The following is an 18,430-nucleotide window of genomic DNA, read 5'->3' as shown; positions in this document are numbered from 1 at the left end:
TCTAACTCATGTGTAATCATTACATAGCGATATTCAGCCTCTGTAGGAGAGTAAGAGATTGCTGATTGTTTCTTAGTCTTCCACGATATTGGAAAATAACCAAGAAGCACCACCTAATCGATCAAAGAATATATTGTAAGTAGGCAATCCACCCGATATGAATCACATTTGTAGTTCCAATTTACTATTAGACCAAAGTAAAATACATTGTCTTAGATGTTTCTTCAAATATCTAATAACCTTTAAGGCTACCTCCTAATGCTCTTCATGAGTTTTTTTTTTTGCATAAATTAAGATAAAATGTGTATAAAGTAAGTAAGATAAGGTTTAGTCACAAATAGATAGATTAACTGCCCAATCAATTTTTGATAGGCTTTCAGATCTTCAAGAGGTGTACTAGAAGCCAATGTAGCTTACGATGTTTGATTGGAAAATTTGCAGGCTTGACACCTAATTAACTTTGTCTTCATGTCCTTATGAAAGCTTAGAACTATAAAGTAAGAAAAAATCATGTCACTTGTGGCATTAAAAGAATATCATAAGAATATCATTAGAATATTATAAGAACAAATGATTTCTTTATCAATCCTAGTCATGCAACAAAAAGAATTTCACTTGTGGCTTTAAAAAAACTTAAGATAAAATGACATGATTTTGTTTAGTCACTCTAATCCTAAAAATAGTGTAAGAGATAATAACCAGACTATTGAATAAAAAAACTCACAAAAATTTGTGTTTCACTTTGTTCACAAATATTTATAGATGATCACTAATAATCAACATGTTATAAAACCACTCCATTAACTTTTGCCCATCATCTAATTTACATAATGCACACATTTAGTTAGATCAAAAGGTCTTTCAAAGATTGTAATAAGGCTTGGCTAGAAGAAATACAGGTTTTTAGGAATTCAAAAACACCATTAAGTTGAAGAGAAAAACTAAATGTAAATAATTCTTGGTATCTTGGTATTCTTTACAAAATCATTTTCCTAAATTTTTTCATATACTTCTCATAACACAACCATTTTTATCACATAGGATCTATTGTCTTTTCTCTTCTTTTTCTTTTCTTTTACCTGAGGTAGGATTTTTACAAAATTCTATCCTAAATTTATTCAATCTCATACCCTATTAGGGTGTTTATACCCTACCCTAAATTGATATAATCTCATGCCTTAATACCTAACATGTACTTATTCTCTTTGACTAAGGTGAGAGACAAGATATATTTTCTTTAAAGGTTAAGGGTAAAAGAATGAAACAATTAGGCTAAAAAAAGGGTAACAACAAACAATTAACATATATCAGGGTTGACTATTTGGCTAAGTAGCTTAAACATATCAAGCAATTACCTTTATCCTTTCTAACCAATTTTGTGATTATATTAATAAGAATTAGGCCAAAATCATTTTCATGAGAATAATTATTTTCCTTACAACTCTCTACTCTAAATCTGACAACACTCATATGCTTTCAACGCTAAAAAATTATGGTGATACTCTCACACTGATCAAGGACTGACTAAATATAAACATATCAAATTATCTTACAATCAATGTATATCACAAGTTATCTCAACAATATGCACAATTCTGAGACAAGAAAATCATTGCTCAAACATATTCTAACTCACCTAACCATCCAAACATTCAATTCATATATTTTGAGCACATGATATGAATAAGTTCAAAGAAAATTTAATAATTAAGCATGTTCAGACACAAACTAGAAAATATTCGTTGAGCGAGCATCAATGCATTCGCTGGGCTAGCAGACTTGCCTAGTGAATAAAAATGTGTGGCCAAGTAGTCGTTGGGCGAGCAGATTTGCATAGCGAATGAAAATGTCTGACCATATGGTCACTAGGCGAGAGGATTTGCCTAGTGAGTGATGTTAAAAAATATTTTTTAAAGGAACATAAATGAGAATAATACAACAAAACATCAATCATTATATTAGATTGACGTATGCAAAGTGTGTGGGGAAGGGCAACTTGAAAATGTTAACCCAAATGACTTTGGTGCATTGAGATTTGATGAATATATTGTATAGTGACTTAATAAGGATATGAAGAGTTGAGGCAGGTTGATGAAGACTTGAAGAAATGGTGTGTTGATCAAGCTTAATCTGTGCTTAATATGATTATCATATGATGATGGCATAACCCTAGCATGGCCAACCAAAGAGTGCCCCAACAAAATAGTGTTCATGTTAAGGGCCAAAGACTTGTGTGAAGATTCAAAAAAGGTCTTCTTTCCACCTTCCTTTAGTAGAATGGAAAGACAAGACCAAATAAGACCTTGTGTTGGAAAAGGAAGTTACTTCAAAAACACATGGATTTCGCACAAGGCACACAAGAGTTAAAGAGAAAGGCTCCCCAACTCCAAACCCTTGGTCATTCATTGGATCATGGTGAATAATATTTGGGAGCTACATATTTTAGATGATTATTACACTTCCGTTGTCTCTTTTTTTCGTAGAAGGATATTTGACCCTGATGGGAAAAAAGCCAAACATCTCCAAGAGAAGGAAGGATGAGAACTTAACAATTTGAAGATTTAAGGACAAATCTTTTTCAAGAGGGAGGGGATGATGGCACACCCTCTAGCATGGCCAAACACTTTCATGAAGAGAGAGTCATCTTTGCAAGGTGAAACAAAGCTCTTTTCTTTTAGGCCACAATAGAGTATCTTTAGTAGATTATGAATATCTAGGTCTTGTATTAAGGGCCAAGTAGTGTAGGTTTCTTCTAGGCCTTGTATTAAAGGCTAAGTAGTGTAAGGTTTTAAAAACAATCTTGCTTATGTAGGGAGCATCATATGTGTCTACTTAAGCAAATCTTTGATGTTTAATTATGTTAATCAAGCTAGCTTCGGAAGAGCATCCCACATGTGCCACATGGCAAGCTCTTTAATGGAGAGTTCTCTTACATAGGTAGTGGCCATGTGTCATTATCTTATTGGAAAGGCTTTTCATAAAGTAGCTTTTCACATGGCAACACATGAGTGGTTTGTTTTGTGAGAGTGAGGATTGCCACATGCCAAACTATCCTTTACCAAGATAGCATTTTTAGTGTTTTGGTGTAGTTAGCATTATAGGGTTTTAACCATTTTGGATACAATTTACTCTATAAATAGAGGTTTCTCCCCCATGTATTTCTCACTTTAAGAATGATAATGTTATGTTGCCAAAATTATTTTTGAGCCATACTTCTTCTCTTAGTCATTTGTTAGAGCATCCCAAGAGGTTCCTCTAGCACCCCTTTCTCTAGAGTTGGCCTAACCTCTCTTAGAGCTCCACCATAGTTACCATTTCAAGCTTTGGTCCAACCCAGCTTGAGGAGGAGGCTATCATATGAAGATCTTGAAGCTTGAAGGGTGGAGCTTAATATGAATACTATTTGACATATATTAGGTTCCTTATGTCTGGGTTGTAATCTTTTAGTTTGTTAAATGGGTATTTAACAAATTAGTTGCCTGGTTGCTAAGTTTTGTCATTAACACTTTCAATCAACTGAATTATTATTCAATTACCTGATTTCACTTAACTCAAGTGTAATCAATAGATTGAACAGATAAATCAACCTGTTGAATATGTTAACAGATAAATTATAAAGTCTGGTTTTTTATAGACTTGCAGTTGTTCATGAGGTGTTCTTTGCAATCTTGAATCATTTTGCTTGGTGGAAGAGACTTGGAGAAAGAGGTTTGGTTGGCTAGGGAGATTCATTGCCAATGTTTGGTCTTTCTCAAGTTTCTAGGTGTTGTCTAGTGTGATTCCAAATCTGCAATTGGGAGTCTTGTTGGTTTTTGTTGAGATTCTTATGAGATTAAAGGGTCTTGGTTTAGTTTCACGTTTTCAAATGTGTAATCTTGGTGGATTTTGTAAAAATTTTAATATAATGATGTATCAAGCTAAGGTTGCCTTAACATACTGGATGTAGATCAATTTTAAGTGAACTGGTATAAAAATTATGTGTGCACTTGTCTAATCTTCCTCTCCTTATTTGTTCTTTGATACGAGTTTCAAGAAATCTAGTTTAATTAATCTTTTTATGATATTTTAGTGAATTGGCGTAATCTAAAGTTGCAACTGTGTTTGTTCTATTGATTGGTATCAATCTTGATTGGTTGTGCAAGTTATTTTTTTGTTTATCATGAATTTTTTTTTCTACATAATTTTCTCAATATTTCAATATGTTGAATAGATGTTTTAATATGTTGAATTGTACTAGTTTATCTGTCTGACTGTTTGTTAAGTGAAATCAATTTGTTAACTCTATTTTCGATCGATTGAAAATGTGTATTGTATTAGTGATTGCATGCTGATTAGTTGGTCAATCTAATTTAAAGTAAAGGCTTTTTATAATAAACAAAAAATTTGATAGTGAAATTGAGGACACTTGAATTTGGAAAGGATGAGGAGGGAGTGTTCACATAAGGTCTACATATAATTTACTACAAAACGCTTCTAGAGCGGAGAACACTCAATTTTTTAATGCCTTTTGGAGTTTGAAATCTCTCTCAAATGCACAACATTTTGTGTGGAGAGTCCTATTAAATAAGGTACCAACAAAGGATAATTTAGCATACAAAGGTGTAGATATAAGTAGTACCTCATGTGAGTTATATAAGAAAACTAAAGACAACGCAATGCACTTATTCTATGGTTTTCCTATATCTAAGTCAATTTGGGATCAATATGATAAGTTTAAGCTCAGTGCATCATAACCAACTACAGACAAACTTCCAACAATTCTACCTATTGAATCTAAATGAAAAGCAAATCAAAGTTTAGAAGGTAGTATGAATAACAATTATTTGGATAATATGGAACCATAGAAATGATGTATTATTTAGAAGGTAGATGGAGAGGAGATTTTGAGTTTGGGACAAATGAATTTTTGCTTGTGATCAAATACAAAATATCCACAATAACATTTTAATACACAAATTGGTACCATTGTTTTATCGAATGTTCAAAAACTTTGTGAAGAAGAAAATAAGAAAGATAACAAAGGTTACGTACACACTTGGGTTTGGTTGGGATGATTAGGTGTCTTAGAAATGAGTGGAAAGTTAGGCTAAAGTTTTAGAAGCTTCTACATTAGTTAGGAGGGTGTTGAATGTAGCTAAAATGGTTGTTCCAAGAGATTGAACATAGCAGCAAGTATATATATACAAAATATATGCATAATATAAATGATATATGTGGGGCTGCATGGTGGTTGTTTTCTTTTATAGGTGTCAACTTGTTATAAAATAATCTTTTTATTACAAAAGATTCTAAACGTTGCATGCCATAATTATAAATGCTACAATTTCAAGTTTTATGAGAAAGGTGCATCCGTTTTGATTTTTAAACTTGAAAGCTTGGCTGCTAGTTTTGTATGTTGCAGGGAAATTGTTTTTACCGTTGCCATGCATTGATTTTTCTCTATAAATGCTATAAATTTCAGTCCTTCACCATTCATCACTCACACTTATAAATAGGTGGTTTTGGTGCTCCAAAACACACCATCTCTTAATCTTCTCCTTCATTCTTCAAGCTCTCTTTGTTAGGTTTTACAGAGGGGGTTTCATTGGGGAGAACAACACCAATGAGACTTGAGTCCAACCACATAAGGCATTGACACCACTCTCAACCCAAAACCTTAAGGCAATGGGTTTATGGGTCTTGATTCTTATATAGTGCTCTACTTTCTCATTTCTGGTCAATGTGGGACTTAGACTCACACTTGGATTCCTAACAATCTCCCCCTCAAGGGTGAGTTCCTTCAACCACATTGGTACACTCCCCCTCCAGCGGAAGCTGCCCAACCACGAGTACTCCTTTTCTGCCCTTTTCTGTACCGCCGTTCTTTTCTTAACGGGACACGCTTACCTAGAACCCTTGCCAGGAAGACTTTCGATACTAGGACCATACTGCACTCGTCTGAGCCGGTTTTAACCATCGGCTCTGATACCACTTGTTAGGTTTTACAGAGGGGGTTTCATTGGAGAGATACAACACCAATGAGATCTGAGCCGAACCACATAAGACACTGACACCACTCTCAACCTAAAACCTTAAGGCAATGGGTTTATGGGTCTTGATTTTTATATAGTGCTCTACTTTCTCATTTCTGGTCAATGTGGGACTTAGACTCACACTTGGATTCCTAACACTCTTCTCTCTCATATTTCTTTCTTCTACTATATGGGTTAAATACTCTTTCAAGAATACTTTCTTGCTAGTTCTGAGATTCTCGGAAGATCCGAGAAGTTCATGTTGTATCCTGGGGGGCTTGTGCACACACCGCAGATAAGTCCTTAAGGACAGTGAATTTACACGCCTCAGGAAGTACTCTTTTTGTTCGTGATTTATCAATTATTTACAACACAACTATGAAGGCTGATACAACTAAAAAGGAATAACTGAACTGGACAATTGCAACATCTTGGAGAGGCTAAAATAATACAAAGACACAACTAGTATAAGTACCTAACCAAGAAAAAGGAACATCACAAGCTTAGTTAGATCAAACATAATAGTCCTTTGGTAGTACTACAACAATTGGGCCATAATTATTTTATATTGAATTAACTATAACGACAAAAGATTATTGCTTTATTTTGGTATGCCTTATAAATGGATACTTTCTAGGTCATTTATATGTAGGAATGTTTTTGAGGAGTATGTTACTTCGCAGGTACAATGTCATCTTTGTTAAAATTGTTTAGAACTAAAATTAGTGAAGATTATTATACGTAAATATTCTATAAAAGGGTTAGAGTAAAATAATATATATATATATATATATATATATATATATATATATATATATATATATATATATATATATATATATATATATATATATATATATTCTTTGCTAATAAAAAAAAGAATTAAATATGTTTGTAATTTTTAAACTTGGAGATGAAATTGAAATTCGTCTATGTTCTAAATTTTGATATATTTTGGTTTTAAATTTTAAAAACGAATAAATATATAGTTCTTTTAATTCAATGATGTTAATTTTTTTTAAAGTGATAAATAACGTTCTAGGTTGACATTTGAATTGGAACTTGTCAAATAGTATAAACAATTTAAATATCAGTCTAAAAAGTTATTCGACACAAAAAATTTAACATAATTGAATTATATTTATTCATTTTTAAAATTTAAGCCAAATTGCATCATCATTTAAAATAAAGACGAATTTCAATTTTATGTCAAAATTTAAAAACTAAAAAACATATTTAACTTAAAATAAATAAATAAAAAACTCCTCTTTTCATCAATCAACAATCTAAATACATATCATATTTCACCATTACAAATATTAAGACCACTAAACATGCTATAATTATTTACAACTACTTAACATATCCATAATTCAACTAAAAATATATTTTCTAATATGATGACTACATCAACAGTAATTAATAATCATAATAATAATATTTTAATATAACTCTTAAATAATTTAAAATTTTCGAACACAAAATACACGAAGAAACCATATAATTTAAAAACAGGAAGAAGGAACCACGTCAGTTCACCGTACTATTTTACTTTTTTCGAATGAACTTTTATTTATTTGTGTTTGTCTTCCAAAAGAAAATTTATAATAAATTATAAGTTTAATACATCATGGCCGTATTTAAAATTTTTGAGGTCTTAAGGAAAAAATATATTTTGAGTTTGTTATTACTACTAGAAATATTTTATACACTTTAGAAAATTATCCATATTTCACTTGAAATTAGTATAACAATTTATAGTTTAAACATCGTTGGGGTGACAACAATTTAAAAACCATGAACTAAAATAAGAATAAAATACAGTTTTCATTTATTTACTATACTTTGAGTTTACTATTTAATGATATAAATATACAAGAATATTGATTTAAATAATAAAAACATACAAATTTAGTTTCAGCTATTCATTCTAATTTAATAGTTATAAATCATCTTACTTTATCCAATAACCAATTAAGACTTCAAAAATATTTATGATTAAAATATAAATATTTAAAACCTGCTTGACTTTTTTTTTTTTATGGATCAAAACGAAACAAACTAGTATGTTTTACCATTTATCACACACATCAACTTCATTATAATACTACTTTCACTTTCACTAATTCTACTTTTACTTCCACTTATCTCATTGCAAATTACAAATATGTCCAGTGAATATCTGTGGACTTAATCTCAATAAAGGAGTATTTAACTTTACAAATGCATTTAGCATTAAAAAAATCATTACATAAGAATAAATTTAAAAATAAAAGATAATTAATAACTATATTAACTAATTTATATATATACTACTTTATAAACTAAAATTTATTAATATGTAAAATAATTTTTATTATAAATAAAAAATTATACTTAATTTGTAAATTAAAGTCCAAATCTATCTTTAAGACTTTAGCTATCAAAAAATTAATATCGAAATTAATCTCTAACTTAAAATTAATAATAATAAATAACTAAAACTGTAATTAATATTATAAACTTATTTAAACTCTATTTTATAAACTAATTATAATTTTCATTTATAATAAAAAGACTATTTTAGCTTATAATATTATAGTATGATTCAAGGAAGAGGACAATTACTCCGGTTCTGATTCCATCTTGTTCGAAAAGCAAAATAAAGCAGAAGTGGTTCATGAGCACAAAACTCAACATTTTCTGATCAACCAACACTGTAATTTTATGGTGAACAAAGCAAAAATAGTGGTGCAGCCTTGTGACTCTCACTCGTGCAAGGGTCCATAGAGTTCATCCAAAATTGCAACCTGCATTTCTTCTGATGCTTTCCAATGGCGTTTCCTTTGGTTTATAAACCAATTATTTACTTGCTTCTGCTCCAAACCACTCCATTCAGCTAGGGCTACCTTATCAGCATCCTTCGCCATTCATATACTTTAAATGTCAAAAACATAACTCACCCAAATCTTGCTTTTACACAAATAAATTTATTAGCATTTGAATCAACATCCTTAATTTTGAAGACTTCCAAAACTTAAAAAAAACAAAACTACTCCCAAACAAAAACTCTTATACTTGTTACTATTAATTAAAATTTATTAAAAATCGTATAATTTCTTGACTTTTGCTTTTTATTTAATGAGTTTTCTTATTTTAGATATAGTTTTCAATAGGATATGTTTGTTGATGGGTGTTTTGCTAGTATCACTCCTCTTTGCTCCAAATGCATATTTTGAAAGCAAATTAAACATTATGTTTAAGAGAAAAGATATTTAATTACCGTTGGGTATGGCCATTTAAAGTGAATATTCCACCATGCAAGTAAGATTTTCTTTGCTTCTTTTGGTAGCTTTTCTTTCTTCTTCTTTCTGGAAAATTCATGCTTCAGATTAGTAATGTAACCACTATATCTACTTAGAAGATTATCCTTCAGCTCTTCAACTTCATTTGTCTTCTTGCTTTCAATTCTCTTAATCCCCTCCATACTATCTTTCCCACGTGATCCACCAAAGTCACCTGTGACATAAAAAAAATTATATAAATTATTACTACAAAAAAACAACATTTTCTGTATTTTAAACAAACAAACAAACAAATTAATTCATTAATTAAAGGAAATGAGAGGTTAGATAATAAATATATTATTTGTGTACATTATGCATAATTTTTGGTGACACAAACTGTTACGTTAGGAGTGGAGTTTAAGCTTAACTTAACCCCACAAAATCAACATGTAAGGTGTGAGGATTACGCCCATTTATATATTGTGAATTGGTCTTATCATTAGTCGATGTGAAACTTCCAACACAAACCTCTTGAAAACTAAGACCGTACAAACAAATGAAACCATTGTCCAATGTAATCACGGATAACACTAAAAAAATCGTGGGAGCAATAAATTTAAACTTATAACTTATATATGTAAATTCAAACTCTTCACACTTAACTTATGTAGCTAGTGTAATAACAATAATTGTAAAAACATATTATTTTGGTGGTGTTGGTGCCTTTGACTTCTGATATATATACGAAAAGATGTGACATTCCATTAGGTATCTCATTTAAGATGTTGAGTTAAGAAAAACATGGCTTAAGGAACACAGTTCTATAACTTATTACACACCTGGTTGAAGATAGGAAGAAATATGCTTGAAGAAAATTTCCATGACCAACGTTTATATAATGACGAGTATAAATAATGCAGTCACTACTTATATAGTATATGTAAATGTGGACAACTAATGTAGGACTCAATGTATACATAGAAAAGTATATTTATAGAATAAAGATGAAATTTTACAATGTAATAGTAATGGTTTTTTTAATTATTATTGTATTTATATATATTTTTTGTAAATGGAATGGATTTTTCCAAATATTATAATTATAAAATGTCATATTACTAATAAAAAAAAGGTTAAATATATTTTTTGTTCTTCAAAATTTAGTGAAAATTGGAATTAGTCTTTCTTGAAAACTTTGAACCAATTTAGTCCTTTTATCTTTAGAAATGCGTGAATTTAGTCCTTCTAATCAAATTTTGTAAAATTTTTCTTTACGTTTCAAACGCGTTTCTTAGTTAACATTAAAGCAAACATGTATCACACGGTGTAAACAAACTAAAATACTATAATGAAATGTGTTTGAAATGTCAAATAAATTTAATAAAATTTAGTTAAAAGAACTACATTCATATGCATTTATAAAGATAAGAGATTAAATTGGTTCAAAATTTTCAAGAGGGACTAATTCTAATTTTTGTTGAAGGAGCAAAAACATATTCAACCCATCAAAAAATAACTAATAGTTTCTTTATGCATGTGTTGATTACTAGCATGACATAGTAAATACATATGAAGTTAATGGCAGCAAGCATATGAGAGATGATTTTGGCCAACGTTATATTTTCTTTGTTTTGAAGATATTAATAAATGATTGAAAAGGAATTCTATCACCTTATTTGAAGGTTTTTCATTTTAGATTAGAAAAGAATAAAGTCTGTTTTTAAATTTTATTTAAATTTATTATTGCTCCCATCCTCTACTTGAAGACAAAAGATTGGAGTTCATTTGAACATAAATTAAAGAGATGATTTTTTTTTCTTTCTATTTATATTAAGACAGGGTATTAAATAAGAAACTCGTTTTCATTTTTTCCATTTCTTTATTTTTTATTCCTTTACATAAATTTTGTTTGGTGCAAAAGAGGGAAAAGGAAAAGGAAAACAAAGAAAGAGGAACTTTGATTAGACATTACGAATAATTAGGAGAGTCTTTATAAACAAAAGAAATTCCTTTCTTATTTAGTTCATAGTAAAAAGAGGAATTTGAAATCAATTTACTTTAATATCGTTGTGATTTAATATTTCAAGTGAATTTCGAATGCTTTTCAAACCAAAATTCCTCACAATAAGTTTTAATGAACATTCCTTTTCTCCCTATACTAAACTTCAATAGCTCTCTAACTAGGGATGACAAAAATACCCGTGCCCGTGGATATCCGCGGATAAAATCCGCGACGGATAGTTACTACCCGTGGGTATTTATTACTCGCGAATAGCGGATAACGGGTATTTTAATACTCGCTTATAAACGAGTCGGGCACGGGTATCATACTATCCGTACCTGCGGGTACCCGTTACCCGCAAAAAATTAAAATTAAAATTTAATTTATATTTTATTAAGTTAAATTTAATTAAAATTAGAAGTAATAGTATATTTTATTATGTCAAATTTAATTATAATTATAATTATAATTTAATTTTATTTATATTTTATTTTTATAATTTTATATTAAAAATTTATAAAATACATATTTTAAAATATCCGCGAATAATTTTTAAGCAAATACTCGACGAGTAAACAGACGAATTTTTTTTTGCGGGTCGGGTTGCGGGTAGACATATCTGTGCCCGACCCGACCCATTATCATCCCTATCTCTAACCACTTCTATGTAGCTGAAAATTGGTCAAAAACTGCTTTAAAAAGTTTTAGTAGGGTTTTACCGACATAATAGATTTAGAAACTTTGATATTTTTATTTTTTATTTTTAGCGGTAAAATCACTAAATAACTCTAAATGAAACAAACAAAAAAGCCATTTGTGGAAGTGCTAACTGATCAGAGAATAAGGAGCTACTAAAAGAGCCATTAAAGAAGAATCACACTTTAATTACTATTAAGAGTTAGTTGGTTATACACATGCTATGATCCTTATAAATAAATAATAAATTTTAGTAATTTCTGTGAAAACACCATAAACTTTTCTAATCATAGAGATAAATTCTAAAAATATTGTCCCCATCAACTATGAACACTCACATCCTTCCTTTAAGCATAACTTCCAACAAAGGATGAAAAAAATTATTTAAATTCAAGTGCACAAGTAATAAATAGTTTTCCTTAATATTATTTTTCTATTTTGAAAAGAGGGTGTTAGTTTTTTTTGTTCTTAATATTAAAGAGAATCTAAAAGATTAAGTTAATATGTTTGCTATATATATATATATATATATATATATATATATATATATATATATATATATATATATATATATATATATATATATATATATATATATATATATATATATAGTTCATCTCACTTATTATAGAAATTCTAACTCTATATTTCAATCTCTAACAAAATTAGACTTTCTCATAGAATGTATGCACTCAGATATTATTCATGGTGGCTTGAGTTTTTCTCTTCTCTTTTTTCCTGAACAATGATAAATATATACACTTTTGTTTATATTGTTATATACTAATTTTTTCCTCTTATTAATAATTTTTTATCACATTATATATTTTATAAACCTATCACTTTAATTATCTAAATATACATTAAATGTTGATCAACCTTTTTGATGTACATCATTCATTCTGGTAGAAACCATTACCCTAAAATGACAATACTATATGGTTGGCAGTAGTTAAAACTTCACAGTTCTGTGAATACCATATGCATAAAGGCATTAACAGATATATATTGATGTATGAATATTTAAATAAGCAATAGACAAGGCATGCATACATCTGATAAAAGCACATATGTATAAAGGCATTAACAGATATATATAACAAACACTTTCCATGTTTGTGTGGTTTATTTTCATCCAAATCCACACTCTTATCAGATCCAGCACAATGCACAAACAAAAGAAAGCAACTTTATCCAGAACTATAACTGGTTTACTCAAAATAGCCAATGAATGAACACATGTCGTATAAAGTACTATGAATCCTCGTTCTGTGAAGGCATTACTATAATAAAATCTGGGACAACCCGAAAGGGTTCAAGTACAAAAGGCTCAGTTCACAACAATTTGAAATAGGGTTATAATGGATAGCATCAAAAGCAGAGGTGATTAAAGAAAACAAAAGGGTTTTCCCAAAGGAGTGGATTTCTAAGGAAACGATGAAATAAGTGTATGTGACACGTGCAATCACACCACTACTTGGGACAGAATCTTCATCATAAACATCAAAGACAAGACACACCATATCCATAATAATTATACCTCTTTCAAGTTGCCTCCAAACTGTTTTTCATGTTCAGTATTTTAAAACTTCTTTTTCATCAAATAATATTGTTTGACCAAAGCCAGGGATATATAGGAAAAGGAACAACAACAGTTATACATGTCTTTGAGAATTTCTAACTTGTTACACACTACTTTATTTGAGAAAGCTAAGGGTTTTCGTATTTATAATTATTTGCTGAGTCAAATACAGTTGGAAAAAGTGATAATTGGAGAAAAAGAGGAGAATGAGTTTCTGAATAACAGTATATCAAAACCCTTTTTTGATATCAGGATGCAATTTATGTTAATGTGAGAAAAGAGAAAAATGTAGGTTTAAATATTATAAATCGCTTTTTCCTTTGGATAAAGTTCTCTAATAATAATATTTTAAAGTACAGACAAAGCATGAGAAGGAATACAGATTGGTTTCCTCATTTTCTTCTCTATTTCCAAGTATAAAAAAAAATGAAAAGGGGGAAAAACTATAAAAAAAAAAAGCCTTTTCCTTCATTTCCTTTCATTCTAGTTTAAACACTGTGAAAGATTTACAAAATCTTTTAGAGAAAAGTTAGATGCAGATCATCCTAGGAGGAGCGGGTCATGGATTTTCCTAAGCCAAAGACAGTGAGAATCAAATAATAAAGTAATGAATGGTCATCTCATAAAGTTGTATTTTATATCAACTTATAAGTCAAATTTTACCTTAATAAACCTGCATTATAAAGTTGCATTAAACTTAAATTCTTATCCATATGGAGTAATATAGGATCACAATCATTAAGAATCTATGAGTTGTGATCTGAGACTATTATATATATACATCACTGTTAAAGAATTTGATTCATGTGAGACTTGCATTTATCCAATATATAATGCACATTGATTTTATTGGAAGTCGTAAATTAATTAGAGATAAATTCAATTTAATTATATAAATTTTTTATCAAAAAAAAATAAATTTAATAATTTAATCATTTAAGTGAGTACAAATCTTAATTTATAATCTATTTTTTAAAGTCGAGTTATGTTTAAAGTTTATTTTTTAACATGATATTATAATTATAAGTTAGAATCTATTATAAAAAAATTTATTATTTGTTGAGTCTATTATTCTACCATTATCACATTGTAACAACTTTTATAAGTTTTAATTAGATTTAAAGTTCACTTCTCAACAAATTTATCACATATTTATCATTCTTTCATAACACTTCATTCATTGTTATTTTTGTCTGCTCAAATTAAATTTGATACCTTGTGAATTTTTTTTAGTATGGACATAAGGTTGGTTCTATTAAGGAACTTCTGAGAAAGGATACCATCATTTGTTTTAGTTTTTGTAAACACAGTTTATATATAGATTAGATATACTTCAAATATTCTCATCTTACATATATATTCTTTCTTGTTGGTAATAAAATATATGTTCATACAAATCTTTAAGCTTAATGCATGCATTTTTTGTTCCAATAGTAGGAACTTCACTAATATAATTGCTCCGTTTTTCCGAGAATGAAGTCTTTCTGTATTTATATTTTGACCAAACTAGCTTGTGATGTTATAAGAAGGGGTTTACTTGATCATTCATAAAAGAAAATAAGCAGCACCATACAGAAGACATAAAATTCTATTATTGAATTATAAGATAGAAATATTTTTCGTCAAATAAATGTAATATTTAGTTTATAGTCTCACGTTACATGTCTTGACGTAGAATGATATGTTGAAAATCATATATCAAATAAAAAAAAGGATAATTTTCGTCTTACAAATTTTATAAAAGTAAATTAAATTTAAATTTACTGCTTAGAACTAATTTAACTATTATCCTTTATTCTTACCAAATTAAAAAACCATTTATTTATTTGAAATATTTTTTATCAATAAAGAGACTCATTAATAACAAGAGTTCATGACTAGTAATCCCATGAGTTGTCATGATTTTGTCTTTAAAAAAATATTTTGAAGGGTGAAAGGTAGAAACATTAATTAAATTTCATTTTAATAGTATTTGAAATTTTATAATTGAAAATTTGAGGTGATAGTTTTTAACTCAATGGTAAACATGAAAAATGTATAAATGCATAATGAAATTGAAAAAAAAAAAACTTAAACAAAATAGTTTATACATAACTTTATAAAGTAATATTACAAGTGCATGTGTTTATACTTCATTAGAAGTCTTTTTTTTTTTCTTTTTAAAAGTGTACCATTAGACACTGGTTTTTGTACCAAGTATTTATGGAAACAAATTAACAAATGATGATTCAGACATTATGAATTCCTCCTTCACTCAAATTGGTTGAATGAAGAAATGATAATACAGAAAGGACTTCAACTTTGTGTGATGACATATATCACTATAATTATCATTATTTTTGCTGCTTTAGACCCTTTTAATATAATTAAGATGTGGAAAAATGGACTACAAAATGTGTGATATTTAACTTACCATTATTTTTGAAGCAGTAATATGTATGTATAGTTAAAATGGCTATCAAAGCAAAACAAACCCACATGACTACAGTGGCTCCATGTGACTCAGCCAGTTACTCAAACATGCTTTAGGACCTTTTTAACTAACATGAACCTTAATCTCTTAATATTTTATGAAGAGAATTTGTTCAAACATTTTTTGTAAACAAATCGTTTCTTATGGATGAATAAGAGATAAAAACACAAAAAATGATTAGTGAATTACTTTATATCCGTGTACTAATCTCCTATAAATGTTAATGAATAATCTCCCGTATCTTTTATTTGGTGTAAACCTTTTGAACTTATCGAAACAAGAGCATGGTATAATCCAGTGAATCATTGAATTTATCGAAAAGAAAAGAGAAAAACCTGCAGGTTGAGGAACAGTGTTGTCTGAGACTGCAAGATCGTTGCAGATGGAGTGAAGCTGAGTTTCCATATGCGTGAGGAACATGGTTGCCTCGTTAAAGGGTCTTGAAAGATCTGATTTGTACTTCACCAATAAATCGTAAAACGTTCCCTTCAATATGCAGCAACAAACATAACAATAAGCTAATAAGCTGAAGAAACATAATTAGGGTTTGTGATTTACTTCTTGAGTATTTCAAGAAGAAACTATTCATATATATATTGAAAAAAAAGAAGAGAAAGAGACCATGAAATCATCAAGTTCGGGATCAGCACCCAAGAAGCCATGATAAGATTTAGATTCAGATATCTGACACAACCCACTATGCTCTTCTTTGATTCCTTCAAATAGGTCTGCAATATCTTGTGGTGCTCCTACCTGAAATTTGAAACACAAAATTACTCATAAACAGGAATAACATTGGTAAAAACAACACTAGAACTGATTAGTGATGATTAATGATATAGTTTCAAAGAGGGGTTTTTAATTGCCTAAAGCACTCACTAATTAATCTTTTTGGTGATAGATTGAAAATTGTTGGAAGCATATTCACAGTTTATATTTATGTATGTGTGTATATAACCTTGTGGCAATCGATGAAGGCATGGAGGAGGTGAGGAAATAGAGGGTGAGAAGCAACTTTATTACGAAGTGCTTTTGAAACATCCTCTTCCTTTCCAAAGACAACCTTAGTCGGCGGAGGTGGAGCCATTGTTGTTGACTGGTCTGAGTAAGTTGCTGAATAGTAAAAGTTGTGGAGGCTGTTCTCCATTTCTTTTTATTTCTCAAAAGGAAAAACCAAGCTCATAAGAGAATTGGATGCATTGGCTTGTGACAAAGCCAGTGCCTGAGCATATATATTTAGAGGTAGAGTGTGGAAGAGGAGATGAGAAATGAATACTCTGTATATTATAAATAATGATTGCAGGTTATTATTTTTGTATTCTTTTTTCCTAACAATATAAGTTAATTAATTAAGTATGTTAAATATGATTTTAATATCTTGAAATAAAAAATATACCTTAATGATGCAATATTTTTATATCATATTATTCTGCACTTAACTATATTTAATTAGAGGCTATAATTGGATTTGTAGGTATTCTCTACTAGCATTTAATATTGTTTTGCAAGTGTACGACATCTCAAGTCCAGCTTATTTATTTTAATTTTTTTCACCAATAAAAAAACTTATATTATTCCTAAAAATATTATCTACAACAATACTAATTTAATTCTTGTTTCGAGAGTAGAGGTCAAACATCAATTCAAACAATTTTCAAGGTCTTTTAAGTCTTTCATCATCTCTTTTCAGTGTGTCTGTACGTAAACGGATCAAATGTACCTATCAAAGGTGCTCTGATGCTAAAGTGAGCATAGCTCATTCAATTAACCCTATATTTATAGTTTTTGTTACGAGTCCTTGATTAAGGTTGGCTTAATCATGGTCCAATTGTCTTTTAATCCTGATTATTGACTTGTTTATGTTAATGAAGTTACTTAACTGAGTCTTGGTTGTGTCGCTCAGAAGGAATCTTGTGGAGACTCCAATTGACGACAACTGAGAGAAGTTTCTCATGACGCGTAGGTCACAACACGGCCTGTTACACCACAATTTGTATAAAGGACTCACGTGAAATCCTGTAGACAATCAAACTAACGTCAACTGGGAGATGTCTATCATGACACGCAGTTCACCGTGCAGCCCATTGGACCACATAATTGATATAAAAGACTCACGTGAAATCTTGTGAATAGTCCAAAGCAATTGGGAGAGGTCTCACGTAATGCATGGTTCGCCACTCGACTCTCACTTACTTCTACCGACTAGTCCTATAAAGGACGTATAGCCCATATAGTACAATTAATTTATTATAAAATATAATATAAAATTTTATTCCTTCATTATATATATATATATATATATATATATATATATGCATTATCTTAAAATATAACATATAACGTTGTTAAATATTTTTACAATTATATCTTGTTTAAATTTGAAATATTCATATCATATTA

General features: G+C 29.4%; 1 protein-coding gene across 1 annotated transcript; it reads right to left on the bottom strand.

Moving 5' to 3' along the window:
- Positions 1-8,585: 8,585 nt before the first annotated feature.
- Positions 8,586-17,272, bottom strand: LOC114164479 (homeobox protein knotted-1-like 6). The gene is made up of 5 exons (XM_028049172.1): positions 16,989-17,272; positions 16,652-16,783; positions 16,366-16,516; positions 9,274-9,509; positions 8,586-8,911 (listed from the first exon to the last, which is right to left on the bottom strand). The coding sequence occupies exons 1-5, from the start codon at positions 17,175-17,177 to the stop codon at positions 8,759-8,761; spliced, it is 861 nt and encodes a 286-aa protein (XP_027904973.1). The 5' UTR covers positions 17,178-17,272; the 3' UTR covers positions 8,586-8,758.
- Positions 17,273-18,430: the final 1,158 nt, after the last annotated feature.

The sequence above is a fragment of the Vigna unguiculata genome, chromosome 9 (assembly GCF_004118075.2).
Source record: "Vigna unguiculata cultivar IT97K-499-35 chromosome 9, ASM411807v1, whole genome shotgun sequence".
NCBI lineage: Eukaryota > Viridiplantae > Streptophyta > Magnoliopsida > Fabales > Fabaceae > Vigna > Vigna unguiculata.
Note: the sequence above shows the minus strand (reverse complement) of the source record. Positions and strands in the feature narration are given on the sequence as shown.